The sequence below is a fragment of the Plutella xylostella genome, chromosome 2, assembly GCF_932276165.1.
Source record: "Plutella xylostella chromosome 2, ilPluXylo3.1, whole genome shotgun sequence".
Classification (NCBI taxonomy): Eukaryota; Metazoa; Arthropoda; class Insecta; order Lepidoptera; family Plutellidae; genus Plutella; species Plutella xylostella.
This window is the reverse complement of record NC_063982.1, coordinates 1549243-1568199: the sequence shown is the minus strand read 5'-3', so window position 1 is coordinate 1568199 and position 18957 is coordinate 1549243. Positions and strand designations below refer to the sequence as shown.

At 36.9% G+C, this 18957-nt stretch overlaps 4 protein-coding genes across 4 annotated transcripts; 2 read left to right on the top strand and 2 right to left on the bottom strand.

Annotated features, from left to right (window-relative positions):
* Nucleotides 1-3632: 3632 nt before the first annotated feature.
* LOC105380570 lies at nucleotides 3633-9477 on the bottom strand. Its single transcript, XM_011550155.3, has 4 exons — nucleotides 6596-9477; nucleotides 5798-5960; nucleotides 5152-5272; nucleotides 3633-4681 (listed from the first exon to the last, which is right to left on the bottom strand). Exons 1-4 carry the CDS (start codon nucleotides 7762-7764, stop codon nucleotides 4458-4460), a joined length of 1677 nt encoding a protein of 558 aa, XP_011548457.3. The 5' UTR covers nucleotides 7765-9477; the 3' UTR covers nucleotides 3633-4457.
* Nucleotides 9478-13353: 3876 nt separating this feature from the next.
* LOC125488632 (histone H3-like) lies at nucleotides 13354-13907 on the top strand. The gene has a single exon (XM_048621698.1). The coding sequence runs from the start codon at nucleotides 13360-13362 to the stop codon at nucleotides 13768-13770; it is 411 nt and encodes a 136-aa protein (XP_048477655.1). The 5' UTR covers nucleotides 13354-13359; the 3' UTR covers nucleotides 13771-13907.
* A 1204-nt stretch (nucleotides 13908-15111) lies between these two features.
* Nucleotides 15112-15562, bottom strand: LOC125488629 (histone H4). The gene has a single exon (XM_048621695.1). It carries the CDS (start codon nucleotides 15494-15496, stop codon nucleotides 15185-15187), a length of 312 nt encoding a protein of 103 aa, XP_048477652.1. The 5' UTR covers nucleotides 15497-15562; the 3' UTR covers nucleotides 15112-15184.
* Nucleotides 15563-17263: 1701 nt separating this feature from the next.
* Nucleotides 17264-17810, top strand: LOC105380598 (late histone H2B.L4-like). The gene has a single exon (XM_011550190.3). The coding sequence runs from the start codon at nucleotides 17276-17278 to the stop codon at nucleotides 17669-17671; it is 396 nt and encodes a 131-aa protein (XP_011548492.1). The 5' UTR covers nucleotides 17264-17275; the 3' UTR covers nucleotides 17672-17810.
* Nucleotides 17811-18957: the final 1147 nt, after the last annotated feature.

Here is an 18957-nt window from a genome sequence, read left to right as displayed (position 1 = left end):
GCCGAGGCTGTGCCTAAGTAATACCTAGTAGAATTACCATATGCGAAAACTATTAAATGGCTCTTAGATGCATCATATAAATGTAAACTAGTTTAAGATAGCTGTAAGTTTTCCGAATACGATAAAAAAAAAAAAAAAAAAAAAAAAAAAAAAAAAGAATACAAAATGGAAAGGCATCTAGGTAATGTAACTAAAGGCATACAGGCAGTTGCAAAAAGGGTAAGTATACTAAGCCGAAACCTACATGTGCAGCATGGTATATCTAAGCCTGAAAATGTAGGTTTCGGCTTAGTATACCCTTTTTGCAACACTCTGTATATGTTTTAACATGAAACAGAATTTCGGTGGCTGTATGTTATGTGATAGAATATAATGTATATTATTATAGGGGATAAGTACCTTAGAACCTATAACAGTCCATGTTTTAATTATTTTCGGCTTGTAATAAAATAAGTACTTTTAACTAGGGCTGATTTTTCAATGGCCAGATAAATGCTATGTAAGGAATAAAATTGTTGCTGTCGCTGTCTAATACAGTAAACATTCAGACGCGACAGCATTATTATTTATATTATTTATAATTATTCCTCAGATAACTTTTATCTGACTATTGACAAATCAGCCCTAATAATACTAGGTTTAATTTATAATTCTATTTGTAGTTTGTTATGTAAATTTTGATAAGTACCTACTACCAGCCTTGTAGAGAGTGGGAGAACAAGACAACAAACTGTCCGTTGCTCCTCCTTATAAAGTGGTCGTGGCATGTGGTCAACCCGTGCCATAAAGATTTACTAGGTATAGCGTATTGCGTACTACCTATTTATAACATTGTACTTACCTAATTAATATGCATAATGTTATTTTAGAACAATTATTAATAAATAAAATCTTAGAAAATAAGAATCTGGGACGTTTTTTTTCATTCAGGTAGATTTGTTGATATGAAGCCCGTACAAAAGTCATACCCCCTTATTCATAAACTGTTTTGTCCCTCTCCGACAAAGAACAATTTGTTATTTGACAGAGAGGGACAAAACAGTATATTAGTTAAAACGTCTTGTAACTTTTCTATGAATAAGGGGGTTAATGTTTAATGCTAATTAACAGGCCGTTAATTAAAATTTGGTCAAATAATACCTGATAACTACATCTATGGTCAAAGAACAATAGTAAAGTAGAATCCATAAATATCTACACACAGTCATATATTTTACATATTTGTGCCGACATCTACAATAAATACCTACGGGCAAGCTTTGAACTCAAGATATAGATCCTACGAAAAGATATCGAGAACGACCCAAAGATGGCATAGAAGCGTGCAAGTCATACATCGCGGTATCAAAGAATTACAGTTAGTCAGTAATAGTCAGTATATACACATGTAGCCGTCAAGCTAAACCGCCCAGCTTGGTCGGAGAATCCTCCCTTTTCGATGGAGGAGTGACCATAACTACCCGATATTACCTTTGTATGTTACCAAAAATATATTTTATTTTACAGATATTTGTTCTCGGGTCTTGGATGTACCCGTAAAATGGCAATAGGCCCGCCCCCTATTACATTGGGAGTGGGACTAACATAACACTCTGGCGAAAAGTGGGTGCAGCAATGCACCTCTGCCTACCCCGCAAGGGAGTACATTAGTACAAGGCGTGAGTGCGTGTATTTTGACAAATTACTTGTAGTCCCGTCGCAATACGGTATTTAAGTAATTTATATTCTGGAGTTGCATTTTTTAACCGCATATTCTATTGAGTTTTGTTTTGATTCTTTAAAAAATTTAATGCGATTTTGTGCGATTTAAAAAATGGGGATTAATTACTTGGTAGGTACCTAGTTTAAGAAATAAAACACATAGAAGAACATGAAGTTAAAAGAGGTAAGTACCTATTGAAAGTTTTTATTTAATTCAACACAGTAATATATTATTTTCATTATACAATAAAAATCATACCTACATCATCTAATAACACACAAATAAACACTCACGTCTCGCCTTGTCGCCTTGTAAAGGTAGGCATATTTACTTTAATACACTCCCGGGCAATGAAAAAGTTCCATTCAAAAAATCAACAAATTACTCCTATACGAAAAAAACGAACTAAATTACGCCTTCTGCAATATGTAAGTACATTTATTGGTGCATCAAAATATTAGCAACTAAAAACGTAAACATTTTGTTCAAATATCCGAATCAATGTTTAAAAAAATTGAGGCTGTTTCGTGTCTGCATTTTGTAAGTGGCACTGTTTCTTTGCCCGTCAGTGTAATAATAGGTACCATACATCCACATTTTGCACGTTTATGTTATACCTGGATCTTTAATTCGACGGAATTCTGACATCTCAAAAGTGATGCTACTTAAAAAGCTCTTTACCGAAAAAAGGAAAAATTTGGATCCATTTCTGGGCAATAAAAAAATAAAATGACAGATAATGTATCGAATTCATATAAATTACTTTATTTTATTCTTTAGCTGGCATCACTTCCTACTAAATTCAGGGATAGTAAACCTTTTTAATCGATTTCAAAAAAAGATTCTCTATTCGGTACATACCTACTCGTATGTACTTATGTAAGATTATTGGAACTGCACAACAAACAAATATACTTGCAAAATTTTATAGATGTATGTATATTTATAATGTTTGTCCACGCATACCTCCGAAACGATTGAACCGATTGCCACAATTTTTTTTTTAATGGCTTACATTGAGCAGTCCAAGTTTCATCATAATCGGTTAGTATCAATAATGATTAGATATTCTATTCTATTCTCTTTGGGGATGTAAGTACCTGCACCTGGCTCTCTCGAGTGGAACCTTTGTGCATATCCCCAAGGTCTAAACTGCCTTCCTAAGCTTGGACCATTTCCCACCACGCTGGTCCACTGCGGGTTGGTGGGTTCACATATCTAGATGTGCTAAATCTAGATATGCAGTTTTCCTCACTATGTTTTCCTTCACCGTAAGAGCGATGGTATACATTGTACTTACGTTAAAAGAACTCATTGGTACATGTCAGCGCCGGGATTCGAACCCGCATCTCTTGCGTGAGAAGCGGGCGCTTACCCGACTGAGCTACCACCGCTCTTATTATTATTTAATAATCGATTAGATATTTTAATAATCAATTATATTTTTTCTTTATATATTAATTTATACTTTAATTAAGTATATTATTTTTGTGATGTAAAGGGACGTAATTATTATTCACCGTAGGTAAATCCCCTTTTAATTTGGAGCGCCGCACTTAATAAAATGGATAAATTCACTAACAAATAAAATGTATAGAGTAGTTTAGACTTAGATGTTCAAGGGGGTCACTCTCTAAATCGACGAACGAACGAACAAGAATTGTCACGCAATCGGCACGCTTAATACAACGAGATAGAGCCGAGCTCTTGTTCGTTCGTTCGTTTGATTTTGGTAGTGTAGTGGCCCTCCAGACTCGTATTGAAAAAAGGGCTCAGCAAAAAAAGGTTTGTGATCTCTGACATGTCAAAAGTAGATAACTGTCAGAATTCCGCCGAATTAAAGATCAAAGTATTATATATAGATTATAGATAGTTAAAATCAATAACTTAATTATAATACCTAATAAACATACGCTCAAAGTACCTAGACTTTGAGCGTATGTTTATTTGTTTTACACATATATTTTTTAGGTTAGTTATAAAATTCCTCTTCTTTACAATGTTTCTACGACTAAGAAGACCATGTAGGTATATTTTTAAGTACTTACAGAATGGATTAAGTGTATAATAACTCTAAATAACTATAATAACTGAAAAATTGTTTATGGGTTTTGCTCCATAAAACGACTCAAAACAGTTCCCAATCTAACTAGGTATGTATGACTCTAGTTCACGAGGGTTAAGTACTCTATATTGACGAAAAACGAACGAAAGAGTAATCGGCACGTTTAATACAACGAGATAGGGTCGAGGCTCACGCAGAAGCGCTCCAAACCTTAGATTTTCGTCATAAGAGAGTGACAATTGACACTTGTTACTCGTTGGTAAACACAATTGCTACACTAAGGGCCTGTTTCACAATGTCTGGATAATGGCTACCTATCGGTTAAAAGACATGCTGTCACTGTCTAAAAATATTGACAGAGTGTGACAGCTTTTAGCCGTATTTTAACCGACAGATAGCCATTATCCAGACATTGTGAAACAGGCCCTAAGCTTATTTATCACCGTCTTAGATTAAACAAATACGAACAAGATGATGTATCACATACAAAACCAAAGCAAAAACTCTCCGCATTTTGTTTATCAAACCCTTAAAAGTTCAAACTCATTATGGGGTATATATAGGGTCACAAATCTTCTGACCTAACTAATTCAAAATAAGAGATAAAATTGTTGTGTTAAGTATTTATCGATATGTTTCTTTTGACACTCTATCGACTTCGTATATTTTTAATCTAAGATAACCTAACCGCTAATACCACCTAGCATTAGCAACTCTATTATCCGGCGGTGGATGCTTGCAGCAGTAAGAAGTGACGACACCCAGCGACGCGACGGCCAGCGACAGGACGCTCAGACCGCAAACCGCTCCCGACGTCACGTCGCTCAGAGGGGTGCCTGGCCGCGGCTGTAGAGACAGCAGGAGTAGGAGCCCGCCAGCGCTCAGGATGGAGAATGTTGAGAGTAGTATGTAGCCTGTGGGGGAAATTTGAGGTTAGGAAAGTTAGGCGATTTTTGGGGATGCATCCATATACCTAGACTACCTAGAGGGATGTTAAATAAACAATGAAACCTGGATAAGTGGCACTTCAAGGTAACCTCATTGTTGTCCCACTTACGCTGCGTTGCAAAAAGTAACTTTACGCGAATGTCGGACTTATATGTATACTCGTACCTATTGCTGCCTTGCTTTGACAGTATTACGACAGAAAGATGTACAGTATTGTGTATAGATTTAATGCCGAAATTAGCTGAAAGTTTCTATCTGCAACTCGAAATTTTAGAGGTATTCCACTTACTCAGTGTCTCAGATATCGATTATGCCAGAGTTCATAAAGTTTTTCAACGTGTAATACTTACAAATATTTAAAAAAAAAATTGCCTATCTACATATTTTAGGGTAGGTATACAATACAGTTATAATTATAGGTTACAATATAACTTACCAGAGATATAATTCCTGTTCGGCAACAGCTGGTGCTTGCGCGACCTGAAGCCCAGCAGCCCCAGCAGAAGACACGTGAACCCCGACAACACTCCAAAGTCCAGGTAGTACACGCGGCCGATCTGGAAATTGTTGGAAATCTTACGTTAAGTTTTTGTTTGACAGTAGGTTGTGTGTGAAAAAAGAAGAGCACTCTTTCTATTCTATTCTATTATAATATTTTGGTAATATTCTAATGCGCTGATAAATTTACTTTAATATTGCAGAAGGCGTATTAATTTGGTTCTATCGTAACTAGAACTTTTTCATTGCTCGTCAGTGTATTTTTAGGTTTCAGTGCAAAAAAGGTAAGGGTACCTACATTGATTATAGATCCAGAAGGGCTACTACGGGGCGCATTTAAGACGTGACAAAAGTTTTGCATCGCTGTCACTCACATCGAGCAGCCGCAAGAGTGTGCGCGACGGAGAGCTTTTTTCACGTCTTATTAGCGCCCTGTGCTACAGGGCCAGGATGAGTCATCCCCTCAAAAATTTTTGTGCTCAATTCGTACCATATAACAGTAAACAAAATTCGAACAGTATTTTTATAGCTCTGCTTTTGTGTGTGACACTACATCCTGAGGACAAATCTGCTCTGATACTCACACTATACATCATGAAGAAGCTCAATCCAGAGGTCAGGGCTCCGCACAGGGTCATCATCAGCGCCGCAACAGCCAGGGTTGCCGTCGCGGCGCCACCGCCCTTCACTGTGGACCACGACTTGTAGGTGTCGTCCGAGTATGTGGATGCTACGGGAGCGGCAACCCTGGAAAATTGAGTTAGTTATCATCATCACGTTCCCACTGCTGGGGCACGGGTCCCCTTCCAATGAAATAAGGGTTTAGGCCTAGTCCACCACGATGGCCTAGTGCGGGTTGGTGGTGCGGCTGGTTTGGATATGTTTGGTATTTATTAACCCCCGAATTTATAGGACTAAAGCGTCATTCGGTATTGTACAAATCGGACCAAAATGTAAGGAGAAATGGCGTCGGCAATACCGATGAATGGACACACTTGTGTGAATTTCTATACATATTCTTTGTATAGAAATTCAATTCTTAATGCGATGCGACCGTTGCGTACGATGCCGAAAAGTGGATGCTTACTTTAACTGTCAGTTTACTAGAATGTTGAAAGTCAAAATTCCTTAGTCTTGGTTTATAGTATAGTATTCACCGGGAATCGAACCCACAAGTATCCGGTGCTCAAGTCAATAACATAACACTAACAAACAGCTATCCTTATCGGTGTGGGGAGAACCCGCTTAGAAATTTAATGTCGTTTGAATAATAAGGGTGGCGCATACCCAGCTGCCTATTATGGATGTACTCGATATCTAACTATAACTTTAATAAAAGTATACGAGTATAATAGAAATAAAGCAGGTTATTTTTAACTTACCTCGGAACGATAACAGCCGTAGATTTATCTGGTCTCTTGCTATCTCTTACTCTTCTATCGTAATCCCTTCGACTCTCCCGTTCTCTCCTATCCAAGTCCAAACTCCGATCATGACTCCTTTCTCTATAACTCCTGACGAAGATGTCACTCCTATCGTTTTCTTCAAGCTCATAGCTTAGTTTTTGCTGGGCTTTAGGGCTTATAGGTGATGTCGTCGCACTACCTCTAGACAATGTTAAGTTAGCGCAGCTTTTAGATGGTGTAACTCCATGAGTAGGTGTACTGGTTGCTAGTTTTTTCGGTGTGCTAACGTATCTCGGGCTATCTTTGCTTGGGGTCATTCTGACTGATGGCTGACTCGCGTAGCTTTTCAGTTTTCTTGGCGTTGATAATAACTCGTGCAGTTTTTGCGTTGCAATAAGATTCTTCTTGGACATCATGGGGGAAAATGTCACAGTTGGTCTTCTAGGTTCCGGATCATCGTCTTCTAGAGGCACTATCGCGTATCTCAACGTCTTGCCGTTAACAGTTTTCACAATCTCTGTCGGTATTTCTTTCATTTCATTCTCGTCAGGTCCATCAACGTTGTATTCATTAATCTCTTCCTCTTTTGCTTCTACTATCCGTTTCTTAGTCGGACAGTAATCTACTAAATCATCGAAATCATCTTTGATGACTTCGTACCTATGTTTTGAGTATCTACTATCTTCTAAGCCGTCATCGCTTTCAGCGTTCCGGTCGTATACTATTTGTTTTTGTTGTCTAAACTGTGCCATTTCTAAGTCTTCACTTCTTGTTCTGGATCTGAATGAGGATCTGACTGTGGGTCTCACGATCATAGAAGATTGTCTGTGGAATCCGCCCGAGTAAGTGTTATTCAGGCTGTATTTCGCAGGTTTCGGAGGTAAGGCTGGTGGGATGTCTTGGCTTCTGTATGCACCAGCTGGGGCCATTCTTAAAGGGTTATCTGATATATCTGTTCTGGTAATCCTGTTTCCTCTTTCGACAGTTTTCCGTGGAGAGTTGGCGCCAAGAGGTGGCATTCTTTGTCGATCGGGCGCGATGATTTTTGAAGTAATACATGGTGATTTCTGCGCGAAGACGACCTCTGATTGCGCGCAGAATGCCGGATTCGAATAGTATTTGTAGACGATTTTTGGCGAATCCATGGTTTATTTCTAAGGTATCTTTATGGGTTTTAAGCGTATCGTTTCCCCTTATTTTCCTTGTCGCTGCGCACTAAGGCATGTTTCCTGTTTCGTAAGGAGGGTGACCAGTAAGCATAACGGTCAAGGAACTAAGTATAGTCTTCTTAAGACCTAACTTTAAGAAAGTTTTCTTATTCTATGGTCAGCGCTTTGATTTCCGTGTTTGTTTCGTTTTTTACTAATAATTATTTTCTTAGAACACTAATAATAGCATAGAAATGAATAGAAATTTTCCGTTACACAACACACACACAATTACACACATATCACCAGAGCTGGCACTGCAGAAACTTAATTTAGATAAGTATAAGTTATTATACTTAATGAATAACACTAAAACAAATGAAACTAACACTCTAATAATAACTTAAAATACTGGCACAAAACTTAGTAGTTCCATGCGTCTCAACGGTCAACCGTCAACTGTTTGAAAATTCCATTTTCAAAATCGAGGGGTCGGAAATGGCGCGTGTGCACCCCGCTCGGCGCGTGCCCTTTGCATTCCAATTTCAAACCATTTTCAACTCTAATCCTTTTAACTAAAACGTCTATTTTATCTTAAACAGCGAATTCAATTGCTATCTCTTACTTATAGTCTGAAATGTTGTATGTGAGCGACAGTTGTTTAGAGATTTTAACCCCTATAGGGAGAACATAAAAAATATTTTGCTACGTGTTTATTGAAACTCAAACGACATCCACACAAAAAGTTTTTTGTGCAATTATTGAATGAACACCGGTGGAACGGAAAGACGAAGTATTATTATTATTTATAGGGTGAGAATTTAGGGACCAGTCATACAATGTAGGTACATACACGCTTTTATGATTTTTCCCCGGGTTCTATTCTCGACTAGAAATCTTCTGTTAGACTGGCAATAAGAACTCTAGGGATTACGTTGACGTTACCTTTTGACTGTTTTAGAAATATTATATTATTTTGCAATTACTGATGTAATTATTTAGTGGTAAGATTTATAAACAAGGCAGAGGACTGAAGTAGACGCTTTTTGGGTGGTACTACACAGGTCTGATGAAGACAATATTGATGAATTTTAACTTGGTCTTAAAACCACATTGATCCATCCATGCTAGTACAGTCAGGTACAATAAAAGCTTATCAGGTTTCTCTGCCCTGACTGTACCAGTATAGTGATCACCTGTCAAAGGGCACGAGACATGGCAGCTGCTATAGCTGTCTCTTTCACACACACGCAGTGCCATTTCCTATCTCTATCCAAGATAAAATGTAACTGCTGAGTCCGAAAAATGGATGTTATAAAGTTAGAAATGTATCTGTCTGGTTAAATTTTTCATACAAAAGAGTTCAACGAAAAGAAAGTTCTTGTTTAGTGCATTTATTATATGTATGCACTAAGGTAGTTATTGGTTAAATTATTTATGTAGGTGTTAGTTTCCTTCTGGTCTTTATCATAGCATAGGATTACCGCGAGAATTTTGTGATAAAAATTAGCTATAGATCGCTATCAGGGCAAAAAAATATATTTTTTAAACTGTCCTAAATTTTTCGACTAATCAAAAATTACCTACCTACTTAGGTAATAGTAAGTATACTTTTACTAAGTACGAAAAACACATTAAATTGTGAGATGTAGTTGACATCCATAAAAATACTGCTTTTACTGAAGTTTATCTTCGTTTATTGAAGACGAATTTTATGAAAACCTATAAGACTCCTGTATTATATACAGTATACACTCATGGGCAATAAAAAGGTTCCACTGAGAAAAGCACCAAATTATTTCTAAACGGCAAATACTAGCTTAATGAAGTCTTCTGCAACATTGAAGTACATTTAACAGAGCATCAGGATATTACCAACTAAAAACGGTTAAAATTTTGTTTCAATTTTAAATTAAATCTTTGACAAAATTGGGGCCGTATGGTGTCGGTATTTTTTGAGTGGAACATTTTCATTGCCCGGGAGTGTATTTGTGTCGTTGTGCGCGCCACCGCCGAGACCGCACGCGTACGTAACGGTCGCGCACAGCTGCGCAGGCGCACAGCTGTTTACAGGGGTCGCACACATGTGTGTGGGGTGAAGATAAGTGATAGTCTTCTCAGTGTGCCAGAAACGAAGAAGAGCTAGACTATAGTAGACTAGCTAGACTATCAGTATGCTGAAAGGATTGGCCAGACAGATTTTAGACTCAGTTGCTAACTGCCCATGTATATAAATGTAAATATTATGTGAACTGTACTTATAGAATGTATCTAAGTAGGTATGTATTATTTAAAATTTTCATACGCCTTCCTAATCTATTCTTCAAGCCAATTCCTACACCCAATAAATCGCTTCTTGCATTATTTGTACTACATAACATTATTATGTTTGTGTTTGGTTTTATCAACAAAGAAGTAGGTATTATATATTCTATTCCATTTCATGCACTGACAAATTTATTTATTTTTAAAACTGCTGCTCCTGCGGTCAATAGTTCACAACCCCTGCCCTTCTTTTGAAGCTTCAGTTTGTAAACACAGGGTGAGTTTCGAACTAGAGAATACACCAGCATATAGCCGCCATGTCTAATGTGACTCGTCAATCGATAGCATTGACCTTGCAGCTTGCCAATTTTGTGTTATCTCAGAACTGTTATCGGTCAAATTTAATAATCTATAAATAGGTACTTACTTCAATGATCTAGAAATATTGTAAGTATAAGTCAATGACTTAGGTATCTTCGCAGTTAGGTACGTAGTCGATCTTATAACAGTTATAACGTAGTGTTTTTTTAAAGTATATGTACTTATGCTGTAAATAGGTAAGTATCTATAGTACTTACCGAATAAGTATATTTATATATTATGATTTAAAGGTATGTAGGTACACCTATAACCATAAGGTAGGTACGTACGGTAAATAAAACAGGTATTTATTGAATTAATTCATTGTTGTGGTTTAATAAACCAACGTTCCGCCTCATCTACCCTCATAAATATCTTATATTTTACTTATTTAAGGTAAACAGAACCTAACATACAATACGGTAAACATTACACAATACACACATACCAACAAAAACTCATAAAATCGTAAGCATCATCTAAAGAAACACAGAAATATTTGCAGTCCCAACCGGGACTTTGTCAACCACCAAACGTTCACATCTTCATTATTCTGACGAATTCTTCACAGTTTTCTTCGGCAGCAAAACTGGATGAATCGCTGGCAGCACACCTCCTTGGGAGATGGTCACACCCGTCAGCATTTTGTTCAATTCCTCATCATTTCTTATAGCCATTAATATATGCCGTGGTACGACCCTGGTTTTCTTGTTTTCTCTTGCCGCGTCACTGGCTAGCTCCAATATTTCTGCAGCTAAGTATTCTAGCGTGGCAGCTAGATAAATAGGAGCGCCGGATCCTATCCTAGGCGCGTAGTTGCCTTTGCGTAGTATCTTGTGTATTCTCCCAACAGGAAAGTGTAGTCCAGCTCTTGATGACCTGGTCTTGTTCTTCTTTACTATTGCACCCTTTGATGAAGACATCGTTTGGTTTTGTTGGCTATTTTAAGTTACAAAGTTACGGAATTGAACGCGTTGTTATTTTTAGTCAGTGATTCAGAATGGCATGGTTATGTAGGGAATTTTAGGTGCGCGGTAAGTGAATAGTTAGGTGAGTGGGGCAATGCTGGCTTGTGATTGGTTGATGGGATTTGATTGATGAATCATGCAATGCGAATCGTGAGTCAGGTGTATGTAAAGTCTGACATACCTATTTTTTTTTTCTGTGTAAAATTCAGTTTGTTTTATATGACTATAGTGCCACAATCTTATCTGTTCCGGTGGTCAAAATGTGCAACAACGAGACGTCATTGTCAAACGTCATTTCATACTCTGTGCGTTATTTGAGTTGTCAATTTCTGCGAATAAGCTGACGCTACGTTATTTAATTTGTTTTGTGATTTTCTGGGTGAAATACTGCCAAAAACGCTGTAATGTGATGCAAGAAAAGTAGTACTATATATATTGGCTTTATGCAGGAAGAATAACGTATTCAGGCGCCTTTAATTCCGTTTGAAAAATTGGAAGAACGAGTTGCAGCGGCTACAGGTTAGTGTTGCCAAATATGACGAATAATTTTACCCAATTATACTCCATGTAATTTTATGAAATATTTTCCCGAGAGGCCCGTGCCCCAGCAGTGGGGACGGGATGGGTCGTGGTACTCGTGATGAAAAGTATATAATCTTTATTTTTCTTTGGTTACAGGTGTGAGGACGTGACATGATACTTTAAATCTTAGGCAATATACCAAGAAGAATTTCGCGCACCTGCAGCGATTTTAGACGAAATAATGATGATTTATGACATGTCATTGTTTTCCCAACTTATCAAGAGTTGGCTGAAAGAAATTGCTTTTTAGCAATTAGCCTTTGGAAGGAGACCCGTGCCCCAGCAGTGGGGACGTGATGGGTCGAGATGATGATGATGATGATGATGAATTAGCCTTTGCACACTGTCTGAATTTCTTTTAATTGTATGCTTTTGTTTCTTGTTACTTTAGAAAATGTAAAATAAAGTGTTCAAAAATAATACTTAATTAATAGTTTTTTTAAGTCTATCTATCTCGTTATTCTCACGACCCACATATATTACCTATACCATTGTAATCTAGATTTAATCTCCTATATCAGAAGCAGAACATAATCAGAACTAATTTTATTTCTGTTCGCCGTGGACAAATTTTCCATACAACAAATGTCGTTTGATATATTATATCCACTTTCATTTACTATCGACCCTATATTTTGATTTATCTATACTTATGAATGTATTAAATTTTGCCTATTTCTGGTTTAAAATTATAACAATAGGTAATAGCACAAATGCATTGTCGTTTAAACCAGAAATAGGCAAAATTTAATCGATGGCATCACTGGATTCCATGACAGCGACGTCGCCACCGGAACAGATAAGATTGTGGCACTATACTATGAATGAGGTTTACCTAATAGACAGATAAAATATGAATGCAGTGATAATATTATTAATAAGTTTGAAAAACTAATCTTGACCACATTAGGAGTATTGATTTGTATGAAATCTCTGAATTCTAACTGGTTCTAAACCAGAACTATCTATAGTCTACGTTTTATAATAAGAGGGTGAAAGTTTAACTTATTGTTTAACCTTCTAAAGATATTACACTTATCTTGTTAGGTAGTAACTATATTATGTATTTAGTTTAGACTTTTGCTCAAAAGTTCAAAATCTATTTGTATAAGTACTGAAATTAAGTAATTTAAATATTATGCCTCAATAAGTACCTTATAAAAATTCTCCAAGGATATTATAAACTTTTCAATGCTGGGTATATGGCAAAGAAAATAAACCTATGTTTCATGATAAATTCGCCAAGTGTAACTTAACTAACCTACCTACGCTACCTACAAACTACCACAAGTACCTACGCAAAACGTAAGGTCCTGGAGGGGATACCTCATAAACTATAAAAGCGGCCACGTGCGCTCATAAATCGTATTTAAAAGAGACATTATAGTTTAGTTTAACTTTAAGTTTGACAAGAAAAATGGCGCGAACCAAGCAAACCGCTAGAAAATCGACCGGCGGGAAAGCACCTCGGAAGCAGCTCGCTACAAAAGCAGCCAGAAAAAGCGCTCCGGCCACCGGCGGCGTAAAAAAACCACACAGATATCGTCCGGGAACCGTCGCTTTACGAGAAATCCGAAGATACCAAAAGAGCACAGAACTGTTGATACGCAAACTGCCGTTTCAACGTTTGGTTCGAGAGATAGCTCAGGATTTCAAAACGGATCTACGTTTTCAGAGTTCAGCGGTCATGGCGCTTCAAGAGGCTAGTGAAGCGTATTTAGTTGGGCTGTTTGAAGATACGAATCTTTGCGCGATTCACGCGAAAAGAGTCACGATAATGCCGAAAGATATCCAGTTGGCGAGAAGGGTTAGAGGCGAGAGAGCGTAGTTTACCGCCATTTTTTGATGACGCACCGATTATACGAAGCAGGCATGTAAATAGTGTGTTTAATATATCTAAGTTATTTATTAATGAATGAGGCACTTAGTGAACAGTAACCGACAAAGTCCTTTTCAGGACTGCAAGTTGTTCTTGTTTCTTCACTTTCAAACGATTGTTAGAAATTCAAGCTTCAAGATAGGTACCTATATTATTTGCATAAACACAGGTTAGTTACATTCATCTTATGTGTAGGTTAGGAGATGCCATGCTTTGCCATCAGGCGTAGGTACAAATAGAGAGGTATACAGGGTGGAGCTACAAAATCATTTTAAATATCAGACTAACTCCAAAATTACTTACGTCTGTTTCTCCAGTAATGAAAGTTAATTAAAGTAAAACAGTTCTTTTTGGTATGTTACTTTAGGTACATTTTGACTAGGTGTATGGGTGGATACTAAGTTCGTACTATAAGTCTCGTCAAAATTTCTCGCAGACTTTTTGTCAGTTTAGTATATACCTACACATAAACTACCGATAAATCTATAGGTATCGAACATTGCATGCTTAAAAGGGGATTCCACGAATATTTCGTCCATACTATTAATTCGTCCTGATTGTAGGTACTTAACCACTGGTTTACCTACACTACATGGGTTTCACATTGATAAGTTAGATTAGATAAATAAGGCCGGAACATAACTACATATAATATATTCAATAAAATAAATCGTATCAGAACATAAGAACCATTTTTTTCGGATAAATGCATTAATTAGTATACTTACAATACAATATGACTTTACAACACAACATAAATTACGTAATAAACTAAGAATAAGCACAATAGGCTTAGTATACCTAAGTAGTAGGTAAATCTAGATAAATATATACCTATAAATATGTAATATGGTCAGGACTAGTCAGGAGTAAAAAATCATGTCAAAGGAAATTATGGTAGGATTGATTATTGCTAGAACTTTTTTCGTTGAACTCTTTTGTATGGAAACTTTGTCGAGTCATTTTTTACTCTCTTATAAAAGAGGTGTTATAAATTTGACTTCTGCAGGAACAACGAGGATTTTTATCAAAAACGACGCAACAACCTTTAAACTTTTGTCTCTAAATCAATCATCATCATCAGCCCGTAATAATCCACTGATGAACATAAGCCTCTCCCAAGGAGGGCCACAAGACTATGTCCTCGGCTTTCGTCATCCAGAGGTCAGTCCAAGCTAAATCAATAGATGAGATAGTATAGGTACCTACCTACTAACCTACGCCAAATCAAATCGCTCTAGGTAAGTACCTAATTAGTCAAATCGTTTTAAGTCAAAGAAACAAACAAAATGCGGTCCTGAAAAGGACCTTGTCAACCAAAACAAATCAACAACAAATCTTTATTAACATTTATTCTATAAACCTAACCTCCAAAACCATAAAGCGTTCTTCCTTGCCTCTTCAACGCGTAAACTACATCCATAGCTGTGACGGTCTTCCTTTTAGCATGCTCCGTATACGTCACAGCATCTCTTATAACATTCTCCAGAAACACTTTTAAAACTCCTCTCGTTTCTTCATAGATTAAACCAGATATCCTTTTGACCCCTCCTCTTCTGGCCAATCTTCTGATGGCAGGTTTGGTAATGCCCTGGATGTTGTCTCGAAGTACTTTTCTGTGCCGCTTAGCACCACCTTTGCCTAAGCCTTTGCCTCCTTTGCCGCGGCCTGTCATTATTGCAGATGTAGTGTAGGTGTTTACTTCGCGAAGCGTGAATTGATAATGCGAGTGGGATCGCGAAATGTCGGTATTTATACCTTTTTGAGGCGGTCGGTGCAGTGGGTTTTATGCGAAGATTATATTGTTATGATATTTGTTTATTTTAATATTGTCGGTTCACTAACAACTATTTATTACTTGGTAGCCACTATTATAGAAACAGCGGGTCATTTAGAAGTGACCACTGTTAGGGCAGATATCTGGTTAATGCTGTTAGTGTTTTGAAGATAGTTTCTTGTTTTTAACTTAGTTTGAATCATAGAATAACGAGACTAGCAGACCTGTACTTCTTATTCTATGGTTTGAATTCTTCCAACGCATGTTAATTGAGATTTAATTTACGAGAGGCTTACCTACCATAAATGTACTGAGGTTAGGTGTAATTGTTTATTTTATAATAGAACACTTAGCAACGAGAATGATGTAACTGTTTTTGTTTTAATTAAGTAGTAATATAATGAAGTAATTATTTAGTTTATGTGGATTGTTACAGGTAGGTAGTAAGTATACATATTAGGTGCTATCACACTCACTACTTACTACTTAACATTTAATTTTGCAGAAATTAACATATTTTTATGAATTTGAGATTCTTATTTCCCCTAACTTTGTGGGGTGTAAGGGGTAAGCAAAACCAACCGTATCCGCTACCCAACTGTCATACTCACCTGCCCGTGGTGTACCCTGCTGATCAACAAACGAGGCTCTGACGACCGACCCGTGGCGGTATAACCACAACCATCTAACCTACGCGAAAATCCCGTGGCTGACGACGGGCAGCAGCGTCGTTGGCGCGAGGTGTAGGTTTCTGCGAACGTTAACGTCAGATTTGATAAGGTTCTGTAGAACATTGTAAAGACTTCAGAAATTATTATTTATAATTACTTATTCCTGGACCTTGGCTATTAAGTAAAAAAAAAACTCTAAACACGCAGTCCGTAAGTAGTCAATTAGGGTGCTTACATAGAGAATCGAGCTCCCTGTATCTACGTGTACCGGTAACCTGATTATGCGAAAGCGCTCACTCACGGAGCATTTCCCGGATTTTTAAATGTCGTGAGCGCTTTTGCATAATCAGGTTACCGGTACAGGTCGGTACAGGGAACCCGATAATCTATGTAAGCACCCTTACAGAACATGAACCTCCTCTAAGACTTGCTATAATCTCTACGCTAGGCGGGTTGGAGATATCTACAAACACAACCGAAGACCTAGACATAAATAGAGTTAGGTCTTTAGCATATTATTATATGGTCTTTATTATTATTATTTTAAAACGGCAAAAATTATCATTCTTCGAGGAAATTAATGCTGGTGCTGGGTTCTCAAAATAGATAGATAGATAGAATATTCTTTATTTGTACACAATAGATTATACAAAGCTTAAATATAAACACATAGGTACAAAAAAGGCGGTCTTATCACTAAAAGCGATTAATAAATAGAATAAACGCGATGGCAATTTTGTATTCACACTTTTTGGAAAAACGCTTTTTGAAAAGACGGTAGTACCTAGTACCCTAGTACTACCTAGTTAGAGCTAGCAACTTTAATGTAAAGAAAATCTAAATGAACAATGCGTCATCCTTCACATGCTTACTCGATTGTGATTGGTCGACGCCTTAACTACTCACGCGAACCGCCGCTCGCCGCGATACTAGAATAACAAACATAACTAGTGGGAACACACTCGTCTCCAGTTCACATTGAATATAAATAACCTCTACTACCACCATGGCGCCACCGAAAATGACCAAGAAACCACCGAAGGCTATAGAGAAACCAATCGAAAAACCCATCGCGAAATCCAAGAAAATGAAGAAAAAAAGTTTTCAGAGCTTCTCCATCTACATCTACAAGCTACTTCGAACAGTCACACCGGACAACATTCGCATATCACGAAAGTCTATGCTAATTATGAACAATTTTGTCAACGATATGCTGGAAAAAATTGCTTCGGAGGCGAGTAAACTGGTGTCCCATGGCAAGAAGAACACTTTGTCTAGCAGAGAAGTGCAGACAGCTGTAAGACTGCTTATTCCAGGGGAATTGGCTAAACACGCCAACTCTGAAGCTATGAAAGCTATCACGCTTTACCACAACAGCCAAGCGAGCCAAGCGAAGTCATGAGGAAGACAGAATGCCGACAATATGGAATTTTGTAAATAAAAACGTAGTTATTTAGACAGTAGGTATGAATGTTATATTGTTTTTGATTAGTAAATGATTATATTCTTTGACATTGTTCAGGTTCTTTAAGAACCGCAAATTTTTCATTGTTTCTTTGGCTGCTTACGAACGATTTTGTGGTCAACCATTTGTATTTTTTTTCATTAAATATCTACCCTCGTAATTATTGAGTCAAGTTTATTTTAATAGTGTTTGCAGTGATTACTAAGTTATAGTGTAATATTAAAAGTGATCATGTAATTTTGAGGGCTGAATGTTAGTGGTTAGTGACCCTGACTGCTATGCCGAAGGTCCCGGGTTCGATTCCCGGCTGGGGCAGATATTTATTTAAAGTCAGATATTTATATTTAGTATGTACCTATCTATCTATGTATTTGTGTAGATATATCAGCTGTCCGACACCCATAACACAGGTTCTGCCTAGCTTGGGGTCGGATGGCCGTGTGTGAGATGTCCCCACATATTTATTATTTATTTATTAATTTCATCATCATCATCATCACGACCCATTACGTCCCCACTGCTGGGGCACGGGTCTCCTTCCAATGAAGGAAGGGTTTAGGCCTAGTCCATTTATTAATTTATTCTCTTTTAATTTGCAAATCGCTGTTTACTAATAAACTAAATATACCCAGATATTATGCACCGCCCGTAACAACTATTTAGAGAAACAAATATATAAGTTGAATATAAAAAGTGATTTATTTCCCTCTTAACACTAAGACAATTCACTTACTTAGCGGTTAACAAGCCATGGTATAAAAAACCTATATTAAAATATGTTTATATACATTTTTATATGTTACAGATAAATACAGCACGTTAAATATAGTAGTAATATAAATTCTACTTATGTCAAAATAATACAATCCAATATTTGTTTCAGTGTTCACTTTTAAATTTTACTTTTTTACGTTTTTTTTAGAAATATGTTTTATTTAAATTAAATACAAAAAATACGGTGGTATTGAATTAATTATTTACTTTCATTGCACCTAAAGTCTCATATTTACAAGTATTTTGTGAATATTTATTACGGGTAAATATTAAAAATATTATGTACTTACTTACTTATGTATTTTGACTTTCAAGACACCATCATGAACACTTATCGTAAAATTTTACATTCAAATACATTATATACTCGTACTTACTTTAACTTATAGATATAATTCACACTTTTTTCGATGATCGCATTAGTTTAGTATAATATACATATACAATTA